This window comes from Cyberlindnera jadinii (genome assembly GCF_001661405.1).
Source record: "Cyberlindnera jadinii NRRL Y-1542 unplaced genomic scaffold CYBJAscaffold_9, whole genome shotgun sequence".
NCBI lineage: Eukaryota > Fungi > Ascomycota > Saccharomycetes > Phaffomycetales > Wickerhamomycetaceae > Williopsis > Williopsis jadinii.
In genome coordinates, this window is record NW_017963660.1 from 111,662 (window position 1) to 139,002 (window position 27,341).

The 27,341-nt window shown below is 42.5% G+C and overlaps 13 protein-coding genes and 1 non-coding gene across 14 annotated transcripts; 7 read left to right on the plus strand and 7 right to left on the minus strand.

Moving 5' to 3' along the window:
* Positions 1 to 267: 267 nt before the first annotated feature.
* On the plus strand, positions 268 to 4,611 carry CYBJADRAFT_168265 (uncharacterized protein). Its single transcript, XM_020215292.1, has 2 exons — positions 268 to 569; positions 622 to 4,611. The coding sequence occupies exons 1-2, from the start codon at positions 312 to 314 to the stop codon at positions 4,222 to 4,224; spliced, it is 3,861 nt and encodes a 1,286-aa protein (XP_020069762.1). The 5' UTR covers positions 268 to 311; the 3' UTR covers positions 4,225 to 4,611.
* Positions 4,612 to 4,829: 218 nt separating this feature from the next.
* On the plus strand, positions 4,830 to 5,847 carry CYBJADRAFT_168266 (uncharacterized protein). Its single transcript, XM_020215293.1, has one exon. It carries the CDS (start codon positions 5,307 to 5,309, stop codon positions 5,784 to 5,786), a length of 480 nt encoding a protein of 159 aa, XP_020069763.1. The 5' UTR covers positions 4,830 to 5,306; the 3' UTR covers positions 5,787 to 5,847.
* CYBJADRAFT_173727 (uncharacterized protein) lies at positions 4,890 to 5,267 on the plus strand (the record flags this gene model as incomplete). Its single annotated transcript, XM_020216497.1, has 1 exon — positions 4,890 to 5,267. The coding sequence occupies one exon, from the start codon at positions 4,890 to 4,892 to the stop codon at positions 5,265 to 5,267; it is 378 nt and encodes a 125-aa protein (XP_020069764.1).
* Positions 5,848 to 6,037: 190 nt separating the features above from the next.
* Positions 6,038 to 6,108, minus strand: CYBJADRAFT_t121. The gene has a single exon. It is a non-coding gene; the product is annotated as a tRNA-Gly (tRNA).
* A 273-nt stretch (positions 6,109 to 6,381) lies between these two features.
* On the plus strand, positions 6,382 to 10,245 carry LTE1 (mitotic regulator LTE1). The gene has a single exon (XM_020215294.1). The coding sequence runs from the start codon at positions 6,674 to 6,676 to the stop codon at positions 10,148 to 10,150; it is 3,477 nt and encodes a 1,158-aa protein (XP_020069765.1). The 5' UTR covers positions 6,382 to 6,673; the 3' UTR covers positions 10,151 to 10,245.
* A 202-nt stretch (positions 10,246 to 10,447) lies between these two features.
* On the plus strand, positions 10,448 to 11,593 carry CYBJADRAFT_99938 (uncharacterized protein). Its single transcript, XM_020218053.1, has one exon. It carries the CDS (start codon positions 10,915 to 10,917, stop codon positions 11,542 to 11,544), a length of 630 nt encoding a protein of 209 aa, XP_020069766.1. The 5' UTR covers positions 10,448 to 10,914; the 3' UTR covers positions 11,545 to 11,593.
* An 834-nt stretch (positions 11,594 to 12,427) lies between these two features.
* Positions 12,428 to 13,812, minus strand: PRP46 (mRNA splicing protein PRP46; the record flags this gene model as incomplete). Its single annotated transcript, XM_020216498.1, has 3 exons — positions 12,428 to 13,595; positions 13,650 to 13,723; positions 13,780 to 13,812. The coding sequence occupies 3 exons, from the start codon at positions 13,810 to 13,812 to the stop codon at positions 12,428 to 12,430; spliced, it is 1,275 nt and encodes a 424-aa protein (XP_020069767.1).
* A 202-nt stretch (positions 13,813 to 14,014) lies between these two features.
* PUS7 (pseudouridine synthase PUS7) lies at positions 14,015 to 16,039 on the plus strand (the record flags this gene model as incomplete). The annotated part of the gene is made up of 1 exon (XM_020213379.1): positions 14,015 to 16,039. One exon carries the CDS (start codon positions 14,015 to 14,017, stop codon positions 16,037 to 16,039), a length of 2,025 nt encoding a protein of 674 aa, XP_020069768.1.
* Positions 16,040 to 16,907, minus strand: PET20 (Pet20p). Its single transcript, XM_020215295.1, has one exon. It carries the CDS (start codon positions 16,859 to 16,861, stop codon positions 16,217 to 16,219), a length of 645 nt encoding a protein of 214 aa, XP_020069769.1. The 5' UTR covers positions 16,862 to 16,907; the 3' UTR covers positions 16,040 to 16,216.
* Positions 16,908 to 17,006: 99 nt separating this feature from the next.
* CYBJADRAFT_168272 (uncharacterized protein) lies at positions 17,007 to 18,887 on the minus strand. Its single transcript, XM_020215296.1, has one exon. The coding sequence runs from the start codon at positions 18,643 to 18,645 to the stop codon at positions 17,101 to 17,103; it is 1,545 nt and encodes a 514-aa protein (XP_020069770.1). The 5' UTR covers positions 18,646 to 18,887; the 3' UTR covers positions 17,007 to 17,100.
* A 177-nt stretch (positions 18,888 to 19,064) lies between these two features.
* TGS1 (RNA methyltransferase) lies at positions 19,065 to 20,064 on the plus strand. The gene has a single exon (XM_020215297.1). The coding sequence runs from the start codon at positions 19,094 to 19,096 to the stop codon at positions 19,994 to 19,996; it is 903 nt and encodes a 300-aa protein (XP_020069771.1). The 5' UTR covers positions 19,065 to 19,093; the 3' UTR covers positions 19,997 to 20,064.
* Positions 20,065 to 20,615: 551 nt separating this feature from the next.
* Positions 20,616 to 21,803, minus strand: KIP2 (Kip2p; the record flags this gene model as incomplete). Its single annotated transcript, XM_020212237.1, has 1 exon — positions 20,616 to 21,803. A coding segment is annotated over one exon (1,188 nt), but the record flags the coding sequence as incomplete, so codon positions are not given.
* Positions 21,804 to 22,452: 649 nt separating this feature from the next.
* PEP4 (proteinase A) lies at positions 22,453 to 23,658 on the minus strand (the record flags this gene model as incomplete). Its single annotated transcript, XM_020212814.1, has 1 exon — positions 22,453 to 23,658. One exon carries the CDS (start codon positions 23,656 to 23,658, stop codon positions 22,453 to 22,455), a length of 1,206 nt encoding a protein of 401 aa, XP_020069773.1.
* A 458-nt stretch (positions 23,659 to 24,116) lies between these two features.
* Positions 24,117 to 26,176, minus strand: CYBJADRAFT_168275 (MFS general substrate transporter). Its single transcript, XM_020215298.1, has one exon. It carries the CDS (start codon positions 25,738 to 25,740, stop codon positions 24,310 to 24,312), a length of 1,431 nt encoding a protein of 476 aa, XP_020069774.1. The 5' UTR covers positions 25,741 to 26,176; the 3' UTR covers positions 24,117 to 24,309.
* Between the last annotated feature and the right edge of the window lie 1,165 nt (positions 26,177 to 27,341).

The window sequence follows — 27,341 nt, forward strand, 5'->3', positions numbered from 1 at the left end:
GATAATGATTTCTCAAATATCACATAATAAATAAGTAAACAGTTACCAATAAGCTCCCTTCCACTTCAAGGGCCAGCTAAACGATATAATAGTAATATGAAATAATGAAAATAAGATAATCTTATTTAATCCAATGACAAGATAGGAAACTGAATCCAAAAGCAGAATATCACACCGAACATTCTAAGCTGAAAGTTGAGGCCTCGCGACGTAGTTCGCTGAGCAACATTCTAACTCCTTTCTAAACGAATTTTTCCAAAGGATCGCCTTTTGTTTACCAGTTACAACTAAACAAACATCAACAATCAAAAATGGAGGGCAATCCTAAGAATAATCAGTGTCGTGAACCAAGGCTTGGAGTCCAGGGCTTGAATGACCCAAGTGCCAAAGCTGAGGCCTGGATGCCATTTCTCAAAGATGGCCACTCGATTTATGCCATTCAACAGCATAGTTCGGGTGTGTCTTTGAACACGGAAGGCTCTAATGGGAAATACTTCGCTGCTCTTCTGTCTCTGCCTGTTGATGGCAGGGAAGGAGATGTTGTGGCTTATATCATCAGTCATGTTCAAGTGAGCTCACTACATTCCTTCTTGAGGATGATGGTACTAATCAGAATTGTAGGATTTCATTAAGATCTCGTTAATGATACTCATGAAATTGAGGGGACCACCTATGGCATCAGGAACAATTGAGGACATTGTCTCACCAGAGGAACTGGAAACCTTCATGACAATTGTATTTGAAAATTTCAGAAGTGTATTCTACATTGAAGATAATTTGATTGATTCTGCTAGAAACGTTGTCTACATGATGACCCTGATCACCATCCGGACAATGTGTGACAAGAGCAATGGACTTGTGGACCCTGCTTATATTTCATCTTGGAGAAAGATTGAAGATGTGCTGGAGAATAAAGAAGGGTTTGCGAGTCGGTACTATAGTTTCTTGAATATGGAAGAGGACGGATTCCGTGTTGCCATCAACGCCTCTAACCACCTTCACGAATACATTGTGATTTATCGAAAGAACAGAAGTGACTTACGATCTGTTCTATATGCACGAGAGGAGTTCTCACAATTTGAACAATCCCATAGATTCACATTTGGAGATATCTCCAATTATCAAGAGCTTACCGAGAAGATATTCATGTCCTTCAAACAACCAGAGCAGCCCCGTAAGGATGTGTCACTTTATTATCCAGTGATTGATTGCAGACTGTCAGAGAAGCTGGAGAAGCCTCATCAAAGAGACCCCGATGATAGACTTATAATTCCTCCAGAGAGACAATTTCTGAAGTCAGATTCAGATGCTTTGAAGGCATTTCTGAATGAAAAAGGTATAAGTGCCCAACCTGATGCACCACCAGCCCATCAAGAAGATTATTTAGAGCTTCTAAACCAAAATTCCAATGCTGGTCAGCCTGGTTGGAATAGCTATATTGACGTTTCGTCTGTGGGTGCTATAGATGCGATAGAGGATGCACTTCTTGAGTCTGACGATGAAACGGATTCTCCAGATGTTACAGGGGAAGGTGAACCTCCAACAAAAAGCGTGGATGAGTCTTGGAGTGATGATGAAGATGAAGATCTAGAGATTGACTTTGATATTATCACATTCGAAAACGCAGCTTTTGTGTTCTTAGAGGCATTGAAAAGAAAATTGAGGAAGAAAAAGGGTCACTTTAAGTCTCTTACATTGGACTTGTTCTATATTTTCATCCAATACGGAATGGGTTCATTGAGCCAAAGTGCTTCCAATTTTCAGGCGAAGGCGATCGCCGGAAAGACCCCTTTGACGGCGCCAGAAGTACTTAGAGAATTGACAGCTGCAAGATTCATGCAAACTGTCAGGGAAGCAGCGAGATCACTTTCACCAGCTACAGGCTTGTCATATCACGAACAGGACAACCATGAGATAAATGAGCCTACTGCTGCACCAGAATACGACTTTAATAAGACAAAAGGCGCAAGATTTGGTCGAGCAGCAACGGAAATGATTTTAGAAGGGAGTCATTTTACGGAAAAGTTTGCAAATAATATGATCAGAGTTCTAATTCAACTCGAGCTGGTCCGAGCTTTTGCAGTATGTATCAACCTCTGCACAGTTGATTCTGATGTAATGGAATCCCCTCAGGATGACAAACCAACTGAATGGACCTGCCCCGTTTGCCAAACGGTAAACAAGAAACTCCAACCAGGTTGTTTTGCAAGTGAAATCCAGCAAGTGGTTTTCATGATATCACCACGACTTTATATTGCCTGTCTCTTCGAGGATCCATCAATTTCCAATGTTCTATTGCAGAATTGCTCAAAGCATCATTGTCAGAGCACCGATGAAGAAACCTCACACACATTCTACAACGGAGAGTATGTCAAGAGGATGAAACAGTTCAATAAACGAACTCAGCTCTCAAATGAACGAGAACCTCAGATCTCAAACACCAAATACTTTGATGAGAGTGAAATACAGTTAGCTGTTACCTTAGGATGGCACGGTGTTGCGATGCTCAAAAAGCCTGTGTATGAAGACAAAGAGCAGCAGGAACTTTGGCCATTAGTTATGAGACTTGTTGATTTCAACAACGACACTGATTTCCAGTTGACAAACTTCCTATCTATTACTCGTGAGAATATTGGTGTTGATTCTGTGGGCGATGAATCAGATGGAAAAGATGCAGGCAATGTAACGCCTTCCATGCTCAACGCTGAAATGACAAACACGAAAATCTTATTGAGCTGTGTGACAGATGAATTTGTTAGGATTCAAAGAAAGGGAATGCTTGTGAAGAATCACGCGTCTAACTCTGGGGACAGTCCTGTGATAAAAGTGTTCGCCACTGTTGTCAATTTCTTTGGTGACCTTCCCGCGTTGACGAAAGTTGTTGGGCTTCGTGGAACTGCTGGTAAAGCACCTTGCTTATCGTGTATTGAGGTCAAACAAAAAGTTAAGGACTCTCAAGACCAATCCCGAGATGATCTTCCTGTGACGATTGAGTACAATAGATGGCTATCCTCTGAGGAAAATGGTTCGTCGGTTTCTTGGACTGAGAAAGCGGGAAATGAATTTGAACATTTAAAACACTACGTTGAGAAATTCGATATAGAGTGTCCTATAAAGACGAAAGGAGAGACTCCTTTCTCTATGACTGCGTCTTTGAGAAGCGATGGAAAGTTTCTTCAGAGGGACGCTGAATATCGGGAAATGCTAAAGAGCTTGTGTCAATGGGTCAAAATTCCAGCGCAGGACTGTAATCCAGGTAACCATGGAGTCACCAATTGCTGTGATGATTCTACCCATATGAGGCCTCTGGAAAAAAGACTAGAGCAACTGTTAGGGGTAGCCAGTCTTGACATTGGAAGCTGTACGCCAATTTATGATTTTGACTTATCTATGGGACAAAACAAGATTATCGGGTTTGACGTGATAAGTTGTCTATGTGAGAATCTATTTCCAAAGATGCTTGGCGTTCTCTCAGATTCCAAAGACACGTTTCTGCTAAGCCGGAAGTATGCTTTACCTGCTCCTGTTCTAAGAAACCTGATGGATTCACTGGAAAGTTTATTCGATGTATTAGATACATGGCCAGCAGAGTTTGGAGAGCCTCCAACTTCAGTTGATAATTTTGACGTCTATATCAAAGCAGGGCAGGTACAGCAATTGATATCTACGATTCCTGCATTGTTGTCATCTGATTATTACTCACGTCATCTGGATTCAGACTTTTTAAGTTTTCTCCAACTGTTTACAATGATGTCAAACTTCCTACTGACACGCAGCATCAGGAAGTCTGAGATTCCAATATTGAATTCAACGATCAAACAATTTTGTTCACTTCACAGGTACTTATTCTATGAGAGACCTGAGATCAAGAGCAAGATCAAGGCATGGCAGTTGCAAGCTCTGAACAATAGAAGGGGAGCTGTTACAGATTCCTCAACTACAAGTCAATCAGGCCTCAAAGAGATACCGGAGGTTAAGTTGATGATCCGCATGGGTTCTAACTACTTTCACATTCTGATCCATGTGATGACTCTGATAAAAGAATATGGACATCCGAACCTTTTCTCATGTTCTGGCCCGGAAAAATCCATGGGAACTATCAAATCCACAGACCATTCGACTAATGAGATAATCACAAACGCCGGGCGAAACATGATATCTAGGGCAATCAGTAACTGCTTGTCAGTGGTTGTTGCAGAGATGAACTCTTCGCGGATTAACTGATTATCAAGGCCTTCAGCAAATGGCCAAAGAAGCATAACTGGTCACAATATAGTTACATCCTCTATCCCATTTGCGGAGCTTGGGATTACACGTGAAACTTTTGAAGGACTATAATTCAACATTGGGTTCACGGAAAATTAATTGACAGTTCAGCAGCTGCAGAAACTCATTATTGTTAGACCATTGAAATACCGGCTTATGACGCTGAACTCCATGTGTGATTCTGGAGTATTTACCAAACTACTGGAAAGTTGTTGGAATAGCCTTATGCAAGAATATTCGAGCAAAATATTAGTATTAGTATTAAATTGAATCACTCGATATAACACTCCACAGGCCCTAGAATTAGCTAATGGATGGTTGCATTCCTCCAATCTTCTTGATGGACTATTGTATGGATTGTAGAGACCTATTGAACTTGTATCAGCCGATGAGACTCGGAGTCTTTCTCTTTATGTGATTAGGGATGACAAGATGTACCCTTGCAGGAATCCAACCACCATACAGGAGATCTTTCAGAGATGGGACGCTATTACTGGTGAATAAATTTTCAGTAAAACTCTTACAAATGCTTTACCGTATTGTTCAACAGGACATGTGTGATTCTGATATGCGCTTTTATAACTTGTAGTTTTGAGTTACAGAATCTTTAAAGTGTGAAACAAATGTCTTTACTTCTTGAGGTGCTGTTTCTAATTGGTCCAGGGACTAATAAGGAAATCATAGATATAAGAAAGCTTGTGTTTGGACTTATCAACGAGGATATCATTGCTTATTTGAAAAAGAGTTTCCCACACCAGTTTGTGAAGTCCTGTTCTTCACCAAGTGAATCAATAGTACCAGCAACGCTTTCTGTGCTTGAGAGGATCATGAGAGACCAAAATATTGAGAAAGTGTATTGTGTTTGGTGTCCTAATTTACCAAATCCTGGTGAGGAGTTAAGGATATCATTGTGTGATCTTCTGAGTTACAAACCAAGCTATGCGAGTGTTATCAACAAGTCTGCTTGTGTCTTCCGGTCCTTCCAAGGAGACGAGGAATAACCTCGTTATTAGCTGGTCATTATTCAGCAGTTATTCGATATGAAATGGTGCAAGAAATCATTATCAAGAACCTCAGTCATCAAATCAACGAGGAGAAGACACATTACAAGCGCCCTTGCTTTGGTATCCGATATGAATATTAAACCAATTCATATTAAGCCTTCGAGTCTTGGTGCATCCGATAACGATACAGAGGAAGAGACTGGCACAGAAAGCCGTTCAACAATCGGTTTGAAGATCAGTGCTAAAGCCAGGATGACTCTGCACCCTTTGCTGTTAGACTATATTGATGAAGGTGAGCCAAGATCATCATGGCTTTCTGATTCTGTTGACTCAGATGACCATGCATTTGATCCTTCGAAAAGTTCAGCACTAATCAATTTGAGCAATGTTATTGTGGGAAAGGTTGAATTACTGTTTCATGGCGAGTCTAAACCAACGGATCCAAAGAGTGACTTCATTCAAATTCAGATGTCTAACTTCAATCAATTTGAGTTCCTGGCCCACAATGAATTATGACTAGCTAAGATATCGCTTCTTGCAGTTTATATAGTTTACAAGTCTAATGCGCTGATCACTCGACAAACATTTCAATGTGATGTAGGTGTCACTCAGAGAAGAATTTCTAAGAATAACCACATATCTTGATGCTGTTCTTCAAATGTTTCCTATGTATTTACATTGGTGACTTGTCATTAATGAAAATTCATGAAGGCTTTAGGGTAACCATCAGCTGCTAAGTGCGGTCCCAGTGGTTTCAAAAAAAAAAATGCGCGAGCCCGGAGTCGAACCGGGGGCTCCAAGATGGCAACTTGGAATTTTACCGCTAAACCACTCGCGCTTTTCGGTTGATTGGATTGTATTACACATCAAGAGGCTCTGAATGTGTCCACTCTGCAGGATAATCACCTGCAGCTATGAACGCGCGGGCATTACATAATATTGCCGAATTTAGAGTTTGAAAGGATTGCTTTTGTGGACTTTTTCTCTTGGAGAGATCTGAAAGGCACGAATTTCAAGGCGTTTGTTTACACTTTTTTTGCGTGTGTTTCGATGATCCAACGCGTCCAAACAATTCCGTTCGTTTTTCCAACTTTAGGACCAACGACCATAACAACAACACAACAACATTCCCCAAAACATACATTCCAGTCACTCACTTCTCAACGTGTGGAAGAATTTGTACGCAACAGAGGCTTACCATCGCGGTATACAAACCACATTTCACTCACTCATTAAGCTGTCCAGTCTCTTGGTGTGCTCTTGTGTTTATTAATTGTGTCTTGTTTGGTTTGATTTGTTGTTATTGAATCCATTGGTGTTGATATTTATTACACTGGGATTTTCTCATTGAGTGGCAGACGGATTCCCATATAGGCCGACTCTTGTTTGAGGTAGGGTACAATATGACTGACATTCTGGACTATAACATAGACTCGCTAACACCAAGCGTCTTTGACTCAAGACAGAGTATAATTGCCCCACTTCCAGGCGAACAGGTTGTCACAGAGGTGGACACAACAGGGAACTACCTGGATGTGATCACACTGATCTCACTATTGACAAGCTCCAAAGCTATCGACTACCAACTAATAACAGATTTTTTCCTGACATACCGATCCTTCATCTCACAAGACAGTCTACTGAAGCTCTTGATTCTACGGCTTAAATGGTGCCTACAATATATCGATGATGACTCTCACGAGCTGAAGCAGAATATCGGAAAGTTAACCCTTGTGAGGACTTTTGTTGTGATAAGGCATTGGCTGTTAAATTATTTCACAGATGATTTTATTTCTTCCAAGCAGCTGAGGCTGTCGTTTATTACCGAGATTAACGCTCTACACCACGAAGAGTTATTTGTGCAGCGAGTCATTTCTAACTTGAAGAAGAACTGGATCACCTGCTGTAATCAGTGCTGGGAGGAAGATGTGAGGCCCGACAACTACTACACATTCACACTCAAAGTGGGACCTCAGCTATTTAGCAACAAAAACCTCTCAGTATATGCCCTAAACAACAGGGATGATCCACTGACAAGAAATTCAATGATGCTTTCACTGTACGATGAAAAGACTGTGCATAATTTACCAATCCCACCTCTGAAGAGTGGCAACAGACGTGGACCAAGGCTCCCACTGAATCCAAAGAATTCTATTATGCGACTTAGTATAATGGGCGATACAGAAAATGTTACAAAATCAGCACCACCATCTGATAGGGATAAGCTATATGTACCATTGAATGTTTCACCAAACACAGAGAAGACTGTACTCGATGGTCATACCAAATTCCCTCAAGATGCATCAATATCTAAAGTGATTCCACCTACTCCAGTAAAGAAGATGGAACTACAAATTGCATTGCCACCACCCAATAAACCCCAACCAACGGGACTGAGATCGCTTATAGATAGTTGGATTAAGACTTTCTCCTTTCGGGGAAATGATGCTTCTAATTCTGTTGTTAAACCACAAGCAGAGAAGTTTATGGCATCCGTGGTGTCAGTTGCAAAGACAAACAACAAGGATCTTGATAAACTTGTGGAAGGGAAATTTGATATCTTGAGTGCAAGAACTATTGATGAACTTGACTACTTAGTAAACTACTACAACAGATTGATGGATGAAAGTGATTTGAGAGGTGATATTATTGATGCCGATTTCAGTTTCGATACTAGCTCAACAAAGGAAAAGGTCTCAAATATTGACAACTTGAACATATACAAAACAATTTCCAACATTTCAAGAACAGTTTTGACTTTGCAGAAGCATCAGAGAGATGTGATATCTGAGAACTCTATCCAATCCATCCATTCTGATGTCATTCCTGAAGTCAAAGACAAGTTTAGCTTTGAGAGTTATTCTATCAAAGGTAACGAAAACGATAGATTTGAGTTTGAAAACGATCAAGAGGGGACCAAAGAAAGATTTGGACTTGAAGAACAAGAACTTTCCATTGGAACAGTTCTTTCGGAAAGCACGCCGCAGCTGGATGATCATAATGAGGATGTGGAACAGCACCCGAAACATATACTTTCATGTGATATTGAGAAACAGGGCTCAGGGAACGGGTCCATTGTGAGACCGAAAAGTGATGGTGCTCTCATGATGAAGCCTAAATCAAATTCCACAGTACGCAAATATCACAGTGATCAAATTGATAACATTATAAAGGAATTGCTTGAATTTGATTTTAATCTTGAAGAGTCAGACGATGAGGTTGAGGAAAAGGATTGGGCATCAGAAGTTGAATCTTTCGTTTCCACTTATGAAAACATTGATGTTGGGGAAGAGTCTGATCAGGCACCGGGAAGTTTAGAACAGAACAGTAGTGAATTTGTCGACGATGAACCTAGCACTCCACCTTCCTCTCAAGTTGGTCTAATTTCATCTACACCGCAAATATCACCTATAAAGTCATTACATGAGAACCACTCCGATTTCAAGTCATCATCATCGTTTCAATTTGAACACGCTCAAAGTAATGATATGAACTTGAACCGTATGCCATCCTTCACGAAGATATCAGACTGTTCCATATCCTCTGTTCCTCACGACGACCATCTGTCTTACCTTTCGAAACGCTCTGCTAGAACACAAGAATCTACAAACTCAATCTTCAGCTCAAAGGCGAACTTGTTAAATGTCACTGTTAAAACCACTACTAACCCCAATCATGAGGAATCACACACTTCTCCAAACAAAGAATATGAGCAGTTCAACCAAGTTTCAGTAGATTTTGTTGATTCTACTGTGGACTCTGGGGATGTTGACGCTGTCTTTGCAATGAATGGAGTTGACAGTAATGTAATGGCTGAACTGGCTGCAATTTCTGATGACTCTTATCATGATGATCCCGTGAGAACGACATTGATGAAGTTGGAAGGTGCTTATACCAAGAAGAAGAATCAATCGAGTCCTTTGTCCACCCCAATAAAGACACAGAAAAACGAATATCTTGACTCTATAACTCAGAAGAGAAGAACGAGACTCTATTCATTTACCCCAGTAAAGAAGAAACAGGTTGACTACACGTCCTCGAGCTCTAAGATTCTATTAGATCTCTTGTTATGTCATAAAATCACAAGTGATATCTTGCAGGTTCAAAATGCGGAACAACATGCCTGTTTCATTCTTAATTACGATTCAAAGACTATTGCAGAACAACTTACATTGATAGAGAAGGATACTCTTTTACAAATTGACTGGAAGGAACTGGTTGATCTTACTTGGGAATCTGAGAAGCTACAACCGACCAACAGTTGGTTGGCATTGTTAGTTCAGAACGAAGACTTAGAAGGTGTTGATTTGTGCTCATCACGTTTCAACTTGACTGTTAATTGGATCATTTCTGAGATCTTGTTGACAAAGAACATCTTTATTCAGAAGCTCACCATCCAAAGGTTTATCCATATTGCACAACATTGTAAAGCCATACAAAACTTTTCCACTTTGATGCAGATCGTTCTTGCCTTAGTTTCCGCCAAGGTGATGTCTTTGAAGGATACATGGAGAATGATTGAACCTGGTGACATTCTGATTTTCAAGAGCTTAGAGGCACTGTGTTCTCCGAGCAAGAATTTCATGAGCTTGAGGTTGATGTTGAATAATATCAAGCCATCATTGGGATGTGTACCTTTCATTGGTCTTTACTTGTCGGATCTCTATTTCAACAACAAAGAAAAACGCACTACCAAGGGGAACATGATTAATTTCGGTAAGTTCAGGATGACTGCAAAGATCGTTTGTTCACTTATCCAATCAATTCATTGGTCGATGTTGTACGAACTGAAGTGTGACGAGGAAGTTCTAAGCAAGTGCCTCTATATCAAGGCATTAAGCGAGGACGAGATGGCTGAATGTGTCACTCAAACAGACTAGGAACAATATTGTTAAATACATATGATACACTCATGTAATGATCGCTTTATCTGTAGATGTTTATATTGGGCAAACGACACTGAGGCTGGGGGCAAAATCGATCTATGCTTGGACCATTGTTGCTGATAAAGTGATCTACAAATTTGGCGTGCTGCTGGGCCACTTAAGATTCAAATGATTGCCAGCCGGCAACACAATGAGGATACGTTATCGCATGATTTGAGTAATATGGGTACATACAACCACAAGATGTTCATACATTCACAACTACTGCTTTGCTATGAAATACGCTTAAATTAGAGATGTGAACGCATCTTCTTAAACGAGTAAGGAACCCAATTAATTGGTGGAAGAGGCTGAAATACGCTGCAGTATTTAAGGATGAAGTTAGATATTTTTACCTATTACCTGCAGTATGTGATTCTATTTTGGGAAATTATCTCTACGAGTTGTATACGGTGGGTCTGAACTGTGACTTGTGATGCTTGTTTAACCTGAGCCGAATAATATTTGCATATGTTGAGCGGAGTGTTCTTTAAATAACCATTTGAGTACGCGCAGATTGCGTTTACTGTCTCAATTGCCAATTGTCTGACTTGTATACATGAAATTGCTGTTAGATCCTGATACCAAAAATGGAACAGGGTTGGCTCAGCACCAATGGCACTATATAAGGAGTACCAAAGTACCCATCCCAGGCTCCATGTCCTAAATAACTGTACGTCCCAAAGTTAATTCAGACAATCGCTTTTAAATCCATCATAATGCGTGCGCAGTCGTTTATTCCAATCCTGGCCAGTTTGTCCTTTGCCAATGCACTCTACTCCAACACAACAAGTTCAGAGGAGATCATCTCCAGTGAAAGTGATGAGTCAACCACTACAATCTGGGGAATCTCAACTGTCACAGTGACGAATGGTACAGTTACCAGCTACACAACGTACTGTCCATTGACTACAATCACTTGTACCCACACCTGCGACTATGAAATTCCAGAGACTGTCACCACCATCTGGGACTACTCGACTTGTACTACTGAGATTGAAGGTACTGTTACAACATACACTACCTATTGTCCAATTACCACTGAGACTCTGACTATAACATCTTGTGACGAAACTGGGTGCCATGTTGAGACACCAAAGGAAACAACCACCAAGGGGACAACCACTGAAGGAACAACGACTAAGGCTCCTTCAGAAGAGACCACATTGACCTCGGCAACTACAGGAACAACAACTGAGTCTCCAAAGGAAACCACATCAAAGGAGACCACCTCTGCTGAAACCAAAACCACAGAGGCGTTGAGTACTTATTCTGTAGCCACGAATGAAAACTTGGGCTTCAAGCTCGGTATGAGCGCAATGGGCTTGGTTGCAGCTCTCTTGGTCTGATAGATGGGCCCCTTATAGCTTCCTATTTCCGTCTTTTTTGTCGATTCTCAAGGTTCTTATGACCTACAGGAACAATGCATTTTGTTCCATTAGTTCTCTCAGTATACAACAACATAGTATATACTTTTTTTTGAGACAAGTTCTTCTTTCATGTTCAAACATTCCGTTCTGTAGACAAATACAACGCGCAACACGCAGCAGGCCCTTCCAAACCACCACACACACATCATTCCCAAAAGTGGCTTCACACAAGCAATCTTGTGACAGACATCCATACACACCATCAACTCCTCATTGAAATGGCGTGTAATCATATCAGTCCACCCACAACTGTTGATTGTACCTTAATTTAGAACGAATTAAGCCCACCAAATAAAGCCAATATGACATATGCGGGCCATCATGCACATATCGGTTCACGACACATGAAGTGATGCACAGCAAAAGTATCGTGGTTCGCTTACATAACAGAAAAGGGCTCAAGCATTTCATAGAGGATGGGATGGTTGGCTAGATGAGGTGTCATTGCTAAAGAGCAAGTGTGCAAGCTTGAGAGTGGATGGATGCACTTCACAGTTCACAATACTGAAACCTCTTCTTTGGGTGTAGAGAGAATCACGCACGGTTCGAGATGGTGTGGTTTAAGATGGTGATGTTCTCGTGACGCTTTCCAAGGGCAGGAGCAGCCAATAGCGGACTATCATTTACATATCTGGCATACATAGCTCAGGTTTAGATACACTTATGGTGGAGTTTGATAGATAACATAGATTCCCTTCTACTGAGCCATGTGGTTCAAGCACGCGAGGTTTAAACCATGGAATTGATAGAGGGAAGATTAGCTGCCAGAGCCCGTTCATTTGAGCAATGGGTCTAATCCACATTAGTATCTTCTTTGGTAGTTCTGAGGGTCAAACTTGATACCCGGATGCGTTTCCTCTGTGGCATCGCTATCCTCTTTCCAAATCTTTATGCTTTTATCTGCTTCACCAGTAATCAACCTCATCCCTGTTTTATCAAATGTACTCGTCAATATACCACACTCAGAATCCAATGAGCCGGGCATGGACGTTGTTCTCATTTCTTGAAACTTATGGCCGGACTTCCAATCGTAAAATGACATGGTTCCATCATCACCACCACTAAAGAGGACATTGTCTTGATTGACACTCAGAGTATTGACAATGGCCTCATGAGGTGGAACAAAGTCGTGCATGAAGCTGCCCTCTGGGAATTTCCACTCCTTGATGGCATCTGGCGACGCTGTAGCAAACGTCCACTCCTCTGGGTGTAACGTCAAGGCTCTTATAGACTTCTTGTGGTGTGTCATCACTGTTTGTGTTTTACCAGCACAGAGATCCCAGAGTCTAACTGTTTTATCATTAGAAGTACTGATTATCTGTGGATCCATAGCTTGACATCTCACGTTTGTTATTGGCTGTTTATGTCCACTAAGGACAAAGATCCCTTGACTGGTTCTCATGTCCCATACCCGCACCGTAGAGTCTCGACTCCCACTGACAACAACGTCTAGAGTAGGGTGTACGTCAACAGTGTACACTCCTGAGTTGTGTCCATAGTAGTCCCTTACAACCTTGTTCATTTCCAGATCCCAGCATTTTATGGTTTTATCATCAGAGCACGAGAACATATACGGGTGTCGCTCCGAGAGAGCAATGCCTCTAACACTCATAACGTGTCCTGTTAGGGTCAGCTTCAGCTGACCGGACGCCAGGTCCCAGACTTTGATAGTGTTGTCGTTGGACCCAGTAGCAAACCACTTGTTATTAGGCTCCACAGCGACGGCTCTTACCCACCCTTGATGGCCACCAATGACCCTCATAAGTTTCCAGGGTGCCTTCCAAGCTGGCTGTTCTGGAACATACACATCCCTCTGTTGCACAACACTTGATGGCCGTTGAGGTTGAGGTTTATATATCGATACCTGTGTCTCAACCTGTGCCTGTTCCTCAGTGGATGACGGTACCAGGGCCGTCGTGTCGCTCTGCCCAGTTTTCCTCCGCAGCCTAGACTTTATATACTCTGCTGGCCTGTTTGGTGTTAGTACATCATGGCTGCTGTCACAAGTTCCATAGCACACATACTCTTCGTTGAACAGTGGTCCTGGCTGTGGGAACAAGGCATCTGTTCTTCTCCTTATCACATCGATTGTTTGTGCCTGACGAACGTTAGTACTCCAGTCGCAGCTGTCGAAAACACACGATATCAACATACAGTGCTGAGCTCAGTAAACATCAAGTCTTTCATCTTAAAGTGCTCTATCTTCCTCGTCTCAGTTAACTGGTTCTATTTCTGTTGATGTCTCTCTGTTCCTCATCCAATTTTCACCTTCTTCCGTTGTACGCAGCAGAGCCCCGGCAGTGAAAAAATTTCCACCAGGCAGCTCATCTCAGCTCATCGCGATGCAATATCAGTCTAAAAGCGTCGGAGTGAACAGCTGGCACCTATCATGAGCGACTCTAAGAGATCTGTGGAGGATAGCAGTGATGCCATTGAGCTGAAGAAGCAAAAGATCAACAGCAATACCGAGAGTAAGGGCATTCAAGAGGCAGACGTGGGCATAACTACCTACATCTCCAAGGATATCGGAGGGTTTGTTGGTACTTTGAAGCAGAGATACACGGACTTCCTCGTTAACGAGATTGGGCTGGATGGAGAGGTGGTGCACTTTCTGGACGATGGTATCAACGACAAGAAGGAGCGTCGTCGCCAGCGTCGTGAGAAGGAGAGACAGGAGAATGGCGATGACCAGCCAAAAGGTGAAAGTGCTGTTGCCGTTGAGCCTCCAAAGCCATTCGAGATTGACCCGGCAAAGAGAGAGCAGCTTGTTGAGATGTTTGGCCCAGATGAAGTAACAAAGTTTGTTGAATTGATCAAGACTCCAGGTACGTTTGAGTCCCAGAAGGTGATCGACGATAAGGCCACCAGAGGTAAAGTCCACCAGCTTGTTAGAGAGGCATTTGAAGGAAGGCTGGAGACCAAGACCACGCCAAAGAATACCTTCTCCTTCAGCTTGAACCACCCGAAATCTAGATCGAACAGAAGATCGAACCAAGGGCCTCAGGATACCGTTGACGAGAATGGTGTTGAGAACTGGGGACTGGGTCCTTATAAGCCATTTCTCCACTTCAACTTGTACAAGGAGAACAAGGATACCATGGAGGCTGCCAACCTTCTGGCCCGCTTCCTCAAGGTTCAACCAAGAGTTGTGAGATTTGCAGGCACCAAGGATCGTCGTGGTGTTACTGTACAGAGAATGTGTCTCCCACGTTTCAGAGTTGAACGTGTCAATTCCTTGAACAAAGCACTAAGAGGTATGAAGCTCGGTTCGTTTGCCTATGAGGATAAGTCGCTTTCCCTGGGAGACCTCAAGGGGAACGAGTTTATCATCACTTTAAGAGATGTCCAGGCCATCAGTGACGAACCAATTGAACAGATTATGGAGAAGGCAGTCGAATCTCTAAAGACGAATGGTTTTATCAACTATTATGGAATGCAAAGGTTTGGAACTTTCTCCATCTCTACGCATGTCATCGGCAAGGAGATTCTCCTGAGTAATTGGTCAAGAGCTGCCAATTTGATCCTCTCAGTCCAGGAGCTCGTTCTACCAGAGTCATTGGATGCTAGAACCATCTGGGAAACCACACGCAGTGCCAAAGATGCTGTTGAGAAGATGCCAAAGAAGTGTATTGCAGAGTGGTGTCTCTTGAACCACCTTTCTCAATGCTCAAAATCCTCGGATGATTACTCAGAGAACGATTACTTCAACGCCATCATGAAGATTCCAAGGAACTTGAGAATCATGTACGGTCATGCCTACCAGAGTTATGTGTGGAACTGTGTGGCTTCTCGTCGGATAGAGCTCTTTGGTATGGATGTTGTTGTAGGTGATCTTGTGTTGGAAGAGACAAGTACTTCAATGGGTGATAACAAGACTGCTCAAGATGATGACGATGATTTTGAAGAAGATGTCAGAACTGATAAATTCCAAAGAGCCAGAGCAATTACCCAGGAGGAAGTTGACCAGAAGAAATTCACCATCTTTGATGTTGTCCTTCCATCACCAGGGTTTGACATTAAATACCCTTCCAACGAGGAGTTGATCAACACTTACAAGAGTGTCATGGTGAAGGATGGCTTGGATCCAAATGAGATGTACCGTAAGGTCAGGGAGTTCTCGTTCGCTGGCTCTTACCGTAAGATTGTTGCCAAACCAAATAACTTGGAGTATCATATCAGAACATACGCAGAGCCAACTCAACAACTCGTCTTGACAGATTTCGACATCCTTCAGAAGAAGAGAGCAGGTGAAGAGGTGACAAGCCAAATTTTACCAAGTACTCCTGGTGACAGAACAGCAGTGATCCTGAAACTGCAATTGGATACTTCAGCGTATGCCACTATGGCCCTTAGAGAGGTGATGAAGGCAGACACCAGTCGTCATGGCAAGATGTGTGATGTGCAGCTAGCTTGATGATGGGGGATAACAGTCATGAAACATTGATATTTATAATATATAATATCTAAAACATATGATAAAACAACAAACAAACCTCGTTTTAATAAAAGACAAATGTCAACTATGTACAGTGATGGAATAATGGAACAAGAAATGTGAGTGATGACATTATGCAAGTATAGTAGTGGTGAATCATAATATCTTCTTCGTTTTGAAGACGTTTATAGGTCTCTTTCTACCTCTTTTCACTTTAGTCTTGGTCTCCTTCTCAGCTTCCAACTCCATAGCCCTGACTTTCTCCACTGCTCTTTCAAGCTTACTCTTCTTATGCTTTGATGGTGGGCTAAACGGTTTGAGATCTTTGTACTCCTCATACGGTATGGTGTCCCACTCAGGGAACGCCTCTAGCCCAGCTGCCGAGTAGGACCACATGGCGCTGTCCTGGATCCCTAGGTCAAACAACGACGCCTTCTTCTTCCGTGAGTCCATGTTTGGCTGTAATGACTTCATCGCCAATGGTCTGTACCCAGCATAAAACGAATCAATCATCAGCTTCTGTGGGTTCAGATGATGCGTTGTAGGAGCTCTTGGTAGAGCAGAGTAGTCCTTCTTCACTCTAACTTTGTTCTCCGCCTTTGAAGGGTTTTGCAGGTTGTGGTTACTCAGCGCATTGTAATCGAGATTGTTAGTCTTCTTTTGTTTCGCCACTTTGGTTGCAAGAGCATTCTTTGCGTTCCGAGTTTGAGAGGTGGTCTTTGTAGATTGCAATCTGGCAGACTGTACCAGTGTGCTCCGCGTCTGTGTAAGCGAAACAGGTCTGAATAAGGTGCGAAGCATGCTCAGTTGTGTGGCTTTGTTGTTTGTTGATGTTGTTTGTTGATGTAGATAGGTTTCCCCTGAGTTTTTTTTTCTGTGGATGCCGTTGTGTTTTTTGTGTTTTTTGTGAGTAATCAGCGGATTTTAGAGATACACCGACGGCGCAGGCTGATTTTGTTCCGGGTTCAACCCTCGACGTTTACATTTTTCTCTACATGAGCATGGATTAAGCGAAAGAGCTAATTAAATTACTATTAATACTATACAGCAGATATTGATCTGTCGTGTTGTTCTTTATGTGCCTCAGTCAGTACCTTGACTTTGATTGGTAGCGTCGATGATCTCTTCACAGCAGTTGGAATGTCGTTTATACGGCTCATATACTCCTGTTGGTACTGGAGTATATCAAATGTTGAAATGTGACACGACGTTGGGATGACAGATGTGGACGACATGTAGCTTGTAGATGTGTCGCTAGACTCTGATGAGTATTCTGCACTAGATGCGGACGTAGATGCCAACGAGTGTAGATCACTGTCGTCCATTTCGAAGTCAGAGGTTGACTTCATGGATGCAGTGTCGTCTTCATGGTTGACGAGACTTGGTATTGGGATCAACGAGAGTCTATAAGCCTCTAGCTTGTACTCGATCCTCTCAGCAACAACTCTTCTGAGATAATTTTTCCACTTCTCGATGATGAGTTCCTGGAGAAGCTCGTCGTCTTCTTCATCGTAGTCATCCTTATCTTCTTCGTTGTCACTGTCAAGACCCGGTGCAACTTCACGTTCGACGCTATCGTCATAAACTACAGCAGGATGTGCTGGGTAGTCTTGTTCAGCATTGTAGGCAGTATGCTGCTGATCCATAGGTTCCAAAAGAACCTTGTTCGTAGTTTCACGTTGCAGCTTGTTTTCTTGGTCGATCAACATTTGCATACTGGCAGTAGATGCAATACGGTGTCTTGGTACTGGTGGTGGTCTTTTGGTCTCGATAAGATCATTCGTGTCAGAGACATCCGCAACAGCTCTATAAACAGGTGCAACTGGCAGTCCTGAATAATGGAACTTGGAGTCTGGTGCGTTGTCAATTGCCATTCTCAACTCTGATATGCTCTGCGCTCTTTCCCTTTCCAATGGCATGGAGATCTTTGTGCGAGATTTCTTCTTCAAACTTCTTTGTCTAAAGTTGAAGGCTTTCTTGACTGAAATGAACCTCCAGTTCTTAACCCTGTTCTTGATCTTGACTCCAAGAGCACGCAGTTTCGATAACCAGCCTATTTTGTACTTGATTGCCTTTGATCTCTTCAGAGATGTCTTTTCGTACAACGACTCATCCTCACTTCTAGCTGCTCTGTTCGAACTCACTCTGGATTGTGGTATTCTGAGAGACGACTGTCTCTTCACAGATGCTGTACGCTTGATGCTTGATTTAGTCAAATCTCTACTCAGCTTCATTCTCTTGATTGTGGAATCCTCCCTTCCAAGACTAGTTGTAGCGACAGAGCGGGAGCCGTGTGTGATCTGATAGCTTGTATTTGACTGTGTTGGAATCGAAACATCAATGGAGTTATCAAATGAGAAATTGGCCTGTGATTGATCATGGTTGGATACAGATACATCGCTGAAATCAATAAAGGAGTGTGCGGAAAATGAACTATCACCTCCAGTTTGATAATAAGACATCATTACTGGTGCAGGTAGGGACCCACTACCTTGGTGACTCTCACCATGGCCAGATTCGGAGTATGGGAACTGGAATCCCATCTGTGGACCGTCGTATGTTGCTGTTCGTTGTAATGATTCCATCTCGTTCATTAAAGCAGACGTAACGAATGGAGATAGTTAGCTGTGATGGATCAAAAGGAAGAAAAAAGGGGGTAAAAATGATCCATCCCAGCACAAGGCTACACTCAGCATAGCTGATCCCATGATCTTTATACTCAACAGTGCTGTGAGTGAAGGACGGGGTTGTGTAACTTCCCAAAGAGGTAAAGTAATAGATTTCAACAACCAGCCACTTCGAATCTTTTTTTAGTTTGGCGTAGTCTGTTGCGGGAACTTGCGAAAAGTTGCGAGAAGTTGCGTAATTGTCCTATTTTTTTCGTTTTTCTGAATCGGTTGAGGTGATACGTGGTGTCCGGATGTAAAATATTTCCGTCTCATCTCGTCTCTAAGCACTCTTCTCTTGATTACGGGCCTTGTTCATGTTTTATACGTCTTGATCTTGTAGTTGGCGAAGATCACTGTGGATGATATGACAGAAGAACGCGATTGCTATATGGAAAAGACATTTCTTCCGAACAGAGCATCCTTTGATGCACATCCAGAGCGCTTCCTATTACAATACGATGATCTCCCAAAGAGCTCACGAAAGTACTGGAAACAACGCTATAGTCTGTTTTCTAAGTTCGATGAAGGTGTATACATGAACAAAGAGCTTTGGTATTCAGTGACCCCTGAAATGGTGGCAATATTCATTGCCAAATTCATTCAAGCCTGTGATCCTAGCGTAAATACCGTTCTCGACGTTTTCTCCGGTGGTGGTGGTAATACAATACAGATGGCTAGATATTTCAACAAGGTGATAGGTGTAGATATGAACGAAGAACACATCTATTGCACGGAGAAGAATTCAGAGATATATGGAGTGATGGACAAGATAGAGCTACATCTCGCTATGTGGCCCTCTGGTATTAACGTTGAGCTGTTGTCAAAATTCCAGAATGAAGTTGATTTTGTATTTGCATCTCCTCCTTGGGGCGGACCAGGCTACACTGCAAACGATTCCTTTGATCTAACCCAGTTAGAACCAATTCCATTGGCCGATTTGCTTCGATCATTCTTCCAAATATCACCGAATGTGTGCTTGTTCCTCCCGAGAAACTCGAACCTCGACCAATTATCACAAGTAACTAGAGATTTATGTGGAGAGACAGCGAGATGTCGAGTATTATATGTCCATAGTGAAGGCTATTTGAAGGGTATATATGCGATTTGGGGTGAAAAGTTTATGCCCACAAATCAGTATGATACTTCTATGTCCTCTCTTGATTATAGCGTTGAGAATAGCGAATACTCTAGCTCAACTGTGCTAGATCATAGAAACTCTCATGAAGCGATGAACACAGTGGAATCCATCGTTGGTTCTGAGTACTGAATAAGGATGTCAGTTGATGAAACAATAATCAATATATCCTTAGAGAATTCAAATAGTGGGACAATACATGTAGTTTCCTATATCAAGTCATGGTGAATATTACATTGATTAAAGGACGGATTTGACATTAAAATGTCTCCTCTTTGAGCTTAGTCGGGGTGTTTAGGTCAAGATTCAACGGCTTTAAGGTGTCATGCCTCGATGATTCTCTTCTGGATTCGTTGAGACCAATAGTGTGTACCAAACTTTCTCTAACTCTTCGGGTACTCTGGAGGGCCTTTATTATCTTTTCCTTGCCTCTGAGTTCATTCTTTAGATTGATGATTTCCTCCTCTTGATCTCTCAGTATACCGTTGACATCCATATCAGGGTTATTGTGTACGACAATATGATCATGATCATTTGAAGACGGAACTCTGTTCTCAGTATCTTGTATTCTTTTCTTCAGCTGGTTCTCCAAATGTCCAATATATGATTTGTATTCATCAATTTCGGAGAACGTCTTCTTGAAAAGCTCCTCAATTTTGATGATGAGTTCCTCAGAGTTCTTACTATCTGAACTTTTACTTATGATATCATTGACGATTTCATTCTTTAGGACCATCTTCTCTGCGTTTCGTTGGTCTGTTAGTCTAGTGAAGTGTTCGACACGTTCCATGAGAATCTTATTCTCAGCAGTCAGCTCTGTAATCTGTTCTTTAATGTCTTCAGGAACAAGTCCTTCTGATGCCTGTATAGTACTAAGAGAGATTGTCTTTTGTGATTTTAATGACGCAATCTCCTCTTGTTGTCTTTCAACTTGAATCTTTAACTTCTCAATCATTCTATCCTTCTCGGTAGATGTGTCAGTCTCGTGCTTTCTAACGGTCAGTGTAATGTTCTTGGCCCTAGCAGCAAAACGCACAGTGTTTATGGTCTCAGCTAAGGCAGTATTACTTGTATGGATTGTGCAAAGAATCGAAACCACAGCATCACCAGACAAGGCTGGTTGAAGGATTCTTGTTAGTTTCGAGTCTCTGTAGTTTATATGTCCTGCATTTGTAGATGGTGACGACAATTTGACAATAACACTTCCCAAAGCCAAGAGAGACTTGTTAATAAATGAACCTTCTTTTCTTCTTTCTGATTGTCCCGTAGCACGCTCAGAACCCGCCAAATCACACAGAGACAACGTTGCAAAGTTCTCCATACCCGTAACTGTATTTGTCTTTGAAATTCGTACCAAAAAGATGGCATGTGAACGTGACGATCTTGTATTGAAGTCAGTTTCACCAGTTCTTCTGTTCAAGTTTCCCTTATCCATCAAGTGTAAAACATCAGCTTCAGAAGTGACTTTCTCCTCCACAAGACCAACAACCTTAACGCCATACCCTGGGACGTCTCTTATCTTCAAATCAGAAGATGTTGTATTGAGTGCAGCACCCTTCAACTGGTCAACGTTTAACAAGTCATATATACGCTCGTTGTAGATCTCCATGTATGACACTTTCAAGTCGAATTTGTAAATCTCCTTATCAGAAGCTTCGATCTTACTGAATATCTCACCAATGGATAATGGAATCACACCGGGTTCATCATGAGTTCCAGTCATCGAATATGTCTTACCAGAACCAGTCATTCCATATGCAAATACAGTAGCGTTATAGCCATCCATGAGAGATTCAATGAGATTTTTCACGGATTTCTCATATACACTAGCATTGGAGCAGTGTGGTTGAAACACATGGTCAAACTTGAATTCACCAACTTCATTATGTTGGATCGTTTCCTCCCCAAGAAGCCATGGGTCCTTCAGAAACGTCTCTGAAGGTTTAGCCCTAATCGCAACGGAAATTGAGCCGGTATACGGTTGTGACTGCGACAAAACCGAAGGTGTTGTAGGTCTCGATCCACCAAACGACAAACTACTAGAAGGCCTCTCCCTTACCGGTGTAAACGCCGGTCTATCTCCAAACCTTGAAGAACGCAATCTGCTGGTGCTTGATGGTGTCTGTGCGCGAGACGAAATGCTTGACGTTGGCCTCATTGAAGGAGTTGAGGGGGTACCAGGAACACCTCTTCTACTGGGAGTTTGGCTTCGTGAAGAGTACATGGTGTAATGGTGATCTTACACTGAGCTGTTTGTAAATTGATTGGCTTCCACTAAGACGTTTTTGTGAACTCATCAAAACTTCCGAATTTCTTCATCGTCCTTAAACAATTTTTATCAAATCGGGAAATGTAAACAAACAAGAACATCCGCACACCACAGTGTTCTCACAGCAACTGTTCTACGCTCCAAACTAAGAAGAGCAAGAAGAAAGATCCATATATTAATTGCATGTCTTTTAACGTATAAAACACAAGGTAGTGCGATGAACAAGCGTACACCTTGATGAGATTAAGCAACGTGTAATTTTCCTTTTTTTGGAGGGCTAAGGTAAAAGTAGAAAACGTACACAACATGTTCTATTGGATTAGATGGCTTTGGCCAAACCAACAGCGTTGTTGTCCAAGTCGTAGATGGAGTAGTATCTACGCAAGAAGGCATCTCCAATGATGGCCAATGGACCAACCGGTTCTGGGAAGTCCATTGGTGTGAAAGCGGAGATACATGAACCACTAACCTCCAAAGTGTAATCGTATGGTCCAATGGTGAAGTTGTAACCATCAAAGGTGAAGGTCAAGTCTGGCAAGCTGTCTCTTGTGTCACACTCAACGGCGTATTGACCGGACCAACCCTTCTTAGCACCAATTTCAGCGTTCAAAATCTCAGCCAAACCAGATGGCAAGGCAATCAAAGAAGTACCAGTGTCAATGGCAGCACCGGTACCCTGCAATTCGGCGTACTCCTTACCCAAGCCGATACCATCGAACTTGACCTCCCAGTAGGCTTTACGACGGACTGGCAACCAGGTAATATCACCAGTGAACTTGGACTTGTCATAGCCACCGAAAGTGGCAACACCGCCATCCTCTTCGTTCTTATCAGCGTCACCCAAGTAGAAGGCAAATTGGGACTTGTCCAACAAGCCTTGGTCGATGGCATTGTACACTGGTGGTGTAATGTGGTTGACGGAGATGGAGTTATAAGCCAACCCCAGGATACCGTCAAACTTACCGAAGGCAAACGCCAACCCAGGTTCACTGGTGGCCTCAGCGAAATCCTGCTTTGGAATGATCAAATCACCCAATTGCAAAGTATCCTGGGACACGTAACCCTCCATGGACCCAGAACCGTATCTAATTTCAAACTCAGAGCCATTGGCCTTGTAAGTGGAAGAATCATCGTGAACATACTTCGTGTGTAAGTAGCAAGCCAACGAGGTACAATCGGCACTTGGGACCCACAAGTTCGAGGAACCAGTATCCAAGATAACATTGAAGATCTGAGCCGGGGTACCCAAACCAATCTCAGTATAGTACTGAGCGTTCAAGTAGTTGGTCAATGGCGTGCTGTGACCACCTTCAGCATCAATTGGAATTTGAGACTCTGGGTATGCCTTTTGGAAAGCAGTCAAGTACTTATGGCCATAGTTCTTGAGGTACTCTTCAAAAGTCGCATCTTTCAAGGTATCGTCGATTGGACGCTTGTGGATCTTTGCACTGTGAACTTTCGCTTCAACAGCGTCTGTAATTGCGGCAAGCGCCAGAGCAACTTTGTACAAACCAGTTAGTTGCATTGTAAATGTTTGATAAAGGAAATTGACTCGTTTAGCTAAACAGAATAAAGTGGCAGACGAGTTCAACAAACAGCGAGTGAATAAGTATTCGGACAATAAGAGCTTTTACCGAATTAATACCACAGACAGCGTGTGTTGAAGACTATTGGACTTTTCTTCTGTTGTTTGTTTTAAATGACAGGACCGAGGGTTGTGATAAGAGAAAGGAAGTACAAAAGTGGCAAAGCAAAAAAGGCCCCACAGAGCCCACACCCCCAGCCCCTGAGAGAGCAGGTGTGTTCCGCAACACCCAGACACCAGGAAATATGCGTAATTACTTGCAGCAATGACAAGCGCCTTGTTTATGCTGGTTATCACTGGGGCAACAATGGTGGAGGAAAATAACAACTAAGAATAACTCTACTGAGAGGGGGAGAGAGAACAGTTGAGTTGCTCTACGTCAGTCGTATTAACAGGCAAGCACTATCAAGTTGACTATTGGCTGTTGTTCACGCTTTGGAATTATATATACTCGAGAGCTGTACATTGTCTTTTATTGGTATGAAAGTACTCAATGAGATTGACCATCGCACGTGCTGGATGTGTTTTCGTATCAACGGGCTGTACGTAGAATTATGAAAGGCACCAATTTTGTTATATGCGGTAATAACTTCATACAAACCTCAGCAGTCTTTTAGTGATTGACAGCCGAACGCCCAGTAGAACCAATGCGCAAGCCATCATCACAACACCAGAATATATGGTGAGTTTGTAGTACGCGTGAATCACTGTTTCAGCAGATGAAGTTCCCTTAGGAATGAATGAGCCTGCAATGACACAACCGAGTAGGGGGCCCGGGAAAGATGTAAAGAGAAAGAGACCAAGCCTTGCCTCGGATCCTTGGGTTCCAAAGATTTGTGTAAAGCAAGCAGGAAACAATGAGTAGAATGGTGCCACACAGAGTCCAAATATGCAAACGAATACAGCGTATAACGGCAGTATCTGGTATTTTATACATGGAATCCACATGGTGAAGATAGAAATACTCAGCACCAGAAGAAATGCAATCAAGCAGTTGCATCTGCCAATTTTATCACCAATTATACCGGGGAGTACTCTACCAGGGCCTCCAAATAGGTTATAAATCGTCACTGCGTAGTTTGTGAAGGTGGCATTTGGGGCTATGAGAGTTGCAAAATAGTCAAGGTAAAAGATTGCTGGATAAGATCCAAACATACCAAGGATATTCGATAGTAGCATGGAATCATACCTCATGTCTGTTGTCTGTCTAATCCAGTTTTTGAAAGAGGTGCGATATGTTGATGGTAAATTCTTGATCTTCTCAATACACCATCTAGAATTCGAAACGGTCTCCGCTTTGTGTATGAACCTTGGTTCCAGTTCCTGTGGGACGAGTATTACTGCGCCAATAGACAAGGGAACGTATAGAAAAGCGATTGTTCTAACAGTCCAATTGAAACTGTTGTGCTTAATCATGTTCTTGAAAATAATAGGCCAGATAATACCGCCAACAGCAACACCACTCATCGATATTCCCAGTGCCATCGCTCTTCTTCTTTTGAACCATTCGATCGGACTGAAAAGGATGGCTGCAAAAACGAGCCCCATACCTATGGAGAACATCACTGCTTGGAAGAGATAGCATTTCCACAGCTGTCCTTGGTGTGTGGTTGAAAGACCAAACATAGCAACCATCATCAGAGAACAACCCAACAACAACACCTGTCTAATCCCAAATGCATAGATCAGCGGCAATGTCATAGATGTGACCAAATAGCATATACTAGCCTGTGAGGCCCCGATAATACTCAGCTTGATACTTGGCACGTCGGAGAACAGCACTGTCTCGTAATGTGTTTGAAACACACCATATGAGTTCGTCATCCCAAAACTCATTAGACTACAGCACGTACAGCCAAACACCACCAGCCAACCTTTCCCGCCTTCTGGGAATTGCTCCTTGTCTGCTTCCGTAGCATGGACTTCAACGTAATCTTTGTCTGGGGAAATCTCCGTGGTGATATTCATTGTAACAGATTCCAATACAGAGAGCTCCCTCGACTTATTCTTGTAGCAACCCATTCTCGTTGAGCTATAAGTACAAAAAGAATCTGTGGAATGGGAGACATTGTGATTCTCTATATCCGTTCTTCATTGCTGTGTCTTTCTATACTCCTGTCCGTTTGTCCAGGCGGTGGAGCTTTGCTGAGTCATAGAAGATCGAAAAGTGAGGCACGAAAGTATGCATTGAGCTGGGGATGAGTGGGGGCACCAACATAGGAGTAATAGGTCAACACCCACAATGGCAAGTCTTCCATGGGCTTGAGCTTCCAATTTGAGAATTGCCTTAGACTACTCGGGGTCTGCTCTCACTGCGGATAGAGCCTTCTGGGTCGGTGCGGCGTAAAAAGCCACTCAGTGCACAAAGCGTAGCCGCCCATATCACCACAGGGTATACCATCACAACAATAGAAATATCCACGTTTATGTACTTCATTGCTGTTGATGAATTTCTGGAATATACTCCACAGCGCTACACATATAAAACATAAATATGTCATAAATTGCAATAAATTGTAAACTCTAACACCTCATGAAATATCAATACTTCAAAACCAAAAATCCCATCCAATTCATTATGTCATTTCACGTCGCCGTCCCAATCCTCATGTATTCCTTGCTCTTGTGAGGATCACTAACACATCAGCTCTTGGTGTCTTTACACAGATCTAGACACTTCTTCACAAGGATATATAAGCCCTCAAAAATATACAGGTCAAAAGTTGACTCTGTTGTTAGGCGTTGTCTTGACCTTAACCTCTTTAACTTCCATGATGACAGCCTCATGGGAGTCGCCAGAGACACTGCCGTTTCTCGACATCATGCCTGCACTTATGTCACTGGCGTCTGATGATACCGAGGAAGATCTTCTCATCTTGTGAGCTGGAATGACAATCTCATGACCGTCGATGGTGGAGATGTATCTCTGAGCATTGGCCTTTGAATTCATGCTCTTTGAGGTGCCGGAGAGCATAGTGATGTACTTATCAAAGATTCCAGACATGGTTAATTCTGATGTTTGTTCTAAATATAATCATTAACCAATCATGTCCAGGGGCATAAAGTGGTGATCACATTGAGTTTATATAGCTGGCGAGCAGTCTAAAGGAAAGAAGCGAGGAGAACATGTTCATTTGATTGACACATAGATGACAAATAATACATATTGAATGACACAAGAACTCACATTAAAACTCTATGTCCATCCACTCAGATTCCAGCGATTGCCATCATGACTTATCTGAGGTCATCTTGTGTCACATCGCTATCGAAAATGAGCGTGGAAGTAACCATAAAAGGAGGGGAATTCTAGATGAGATGTGCTCTTCACGTGGTCAGTGCACTCATGGTGAAGATCAAAAGCCATCGAGGGGAGTTGAGAAGACTGCAGAATATTAATCCCAAAGTAATATTGCTAGTGCTGTCGTTTTGGATATACCCCCATCGCGTTTAACACTTCTTCTCTTACCATTGAAAGAACGGGCAACATAACCGAACAGCGGGGTTGTGGAGCTCTACAGAAAATATGAGATAAAATGATGATATATACGTTCCTTGTGTAGACTCTTGTTGAGGTATTATTTTTTGTTCTGTATGTACACGATACCTACTATGACGCTATG

Bases quoted from the DNA above. Each gene is read 5' to 3' on its own strand.
- CYBJADRAFT_168272 (XM_020215296.1), bottom strand. From the start codon at position 18,645: ATGGAATCATTACAACGAACAGCAACATACGACGGTCCACAGATGGGA.
- PET20 (XM_020215295.1), bottom strand. From the start codon at position 16,861: ATGCTTCGCACCTTATTCAGACCTGTTTCGCTTACACAGACGCGGAGC.
- LTE1 (XM_020215294.1), top strand. From the start codon at position 6,674: ATGACTGACATTCTGGACTATAACATAGACTCGCTAACACCAAGCGTC.
- CYBJADRAFT_168265 (XM_020215292.1), top strand. From the start codon at position 312: ATGGAGGGCAATCCTAAGAATAATCAGTGTCGTGAACCAAGGCTTGGA. The intron at 570-621 runs GTGAGCTCACTA...TCAGAATTGTAG, and splicing joins ATATCATCAGTCATGTTCAA to GATTTCATTAAGATCTCGTT.
- CYBJADRAFT_168275 (XM_020215298.1), bottom strand. From the start codon at position 25,740: ATGGGTTGCTACAAGAATAAGTCGAGGGAGCTCTCTGTATTGGAATCT.
- TGS1 (XM_020215297.1), top strand. From the start codon at position 19,094: ATGACAGAAGAACGCGATTGCTATATGGAAAAGACATTTCTTCCGAAC.
- CYBJADRAFT_99938 (XM_020218053.1), top strand. From the start codon at position 10,915: ATGCGTGCGCAGTCGTTTATTCCAATCCTGGCCAGTTTGTCCTTTGCC.
- CYBJADRAFT_168266 (XM_020215293.1), top strand. From the start codon at position 5,307: ATGAAATGGTGCAAGAAATCATTATCAAGAACCTCAGTCATCAAATCA.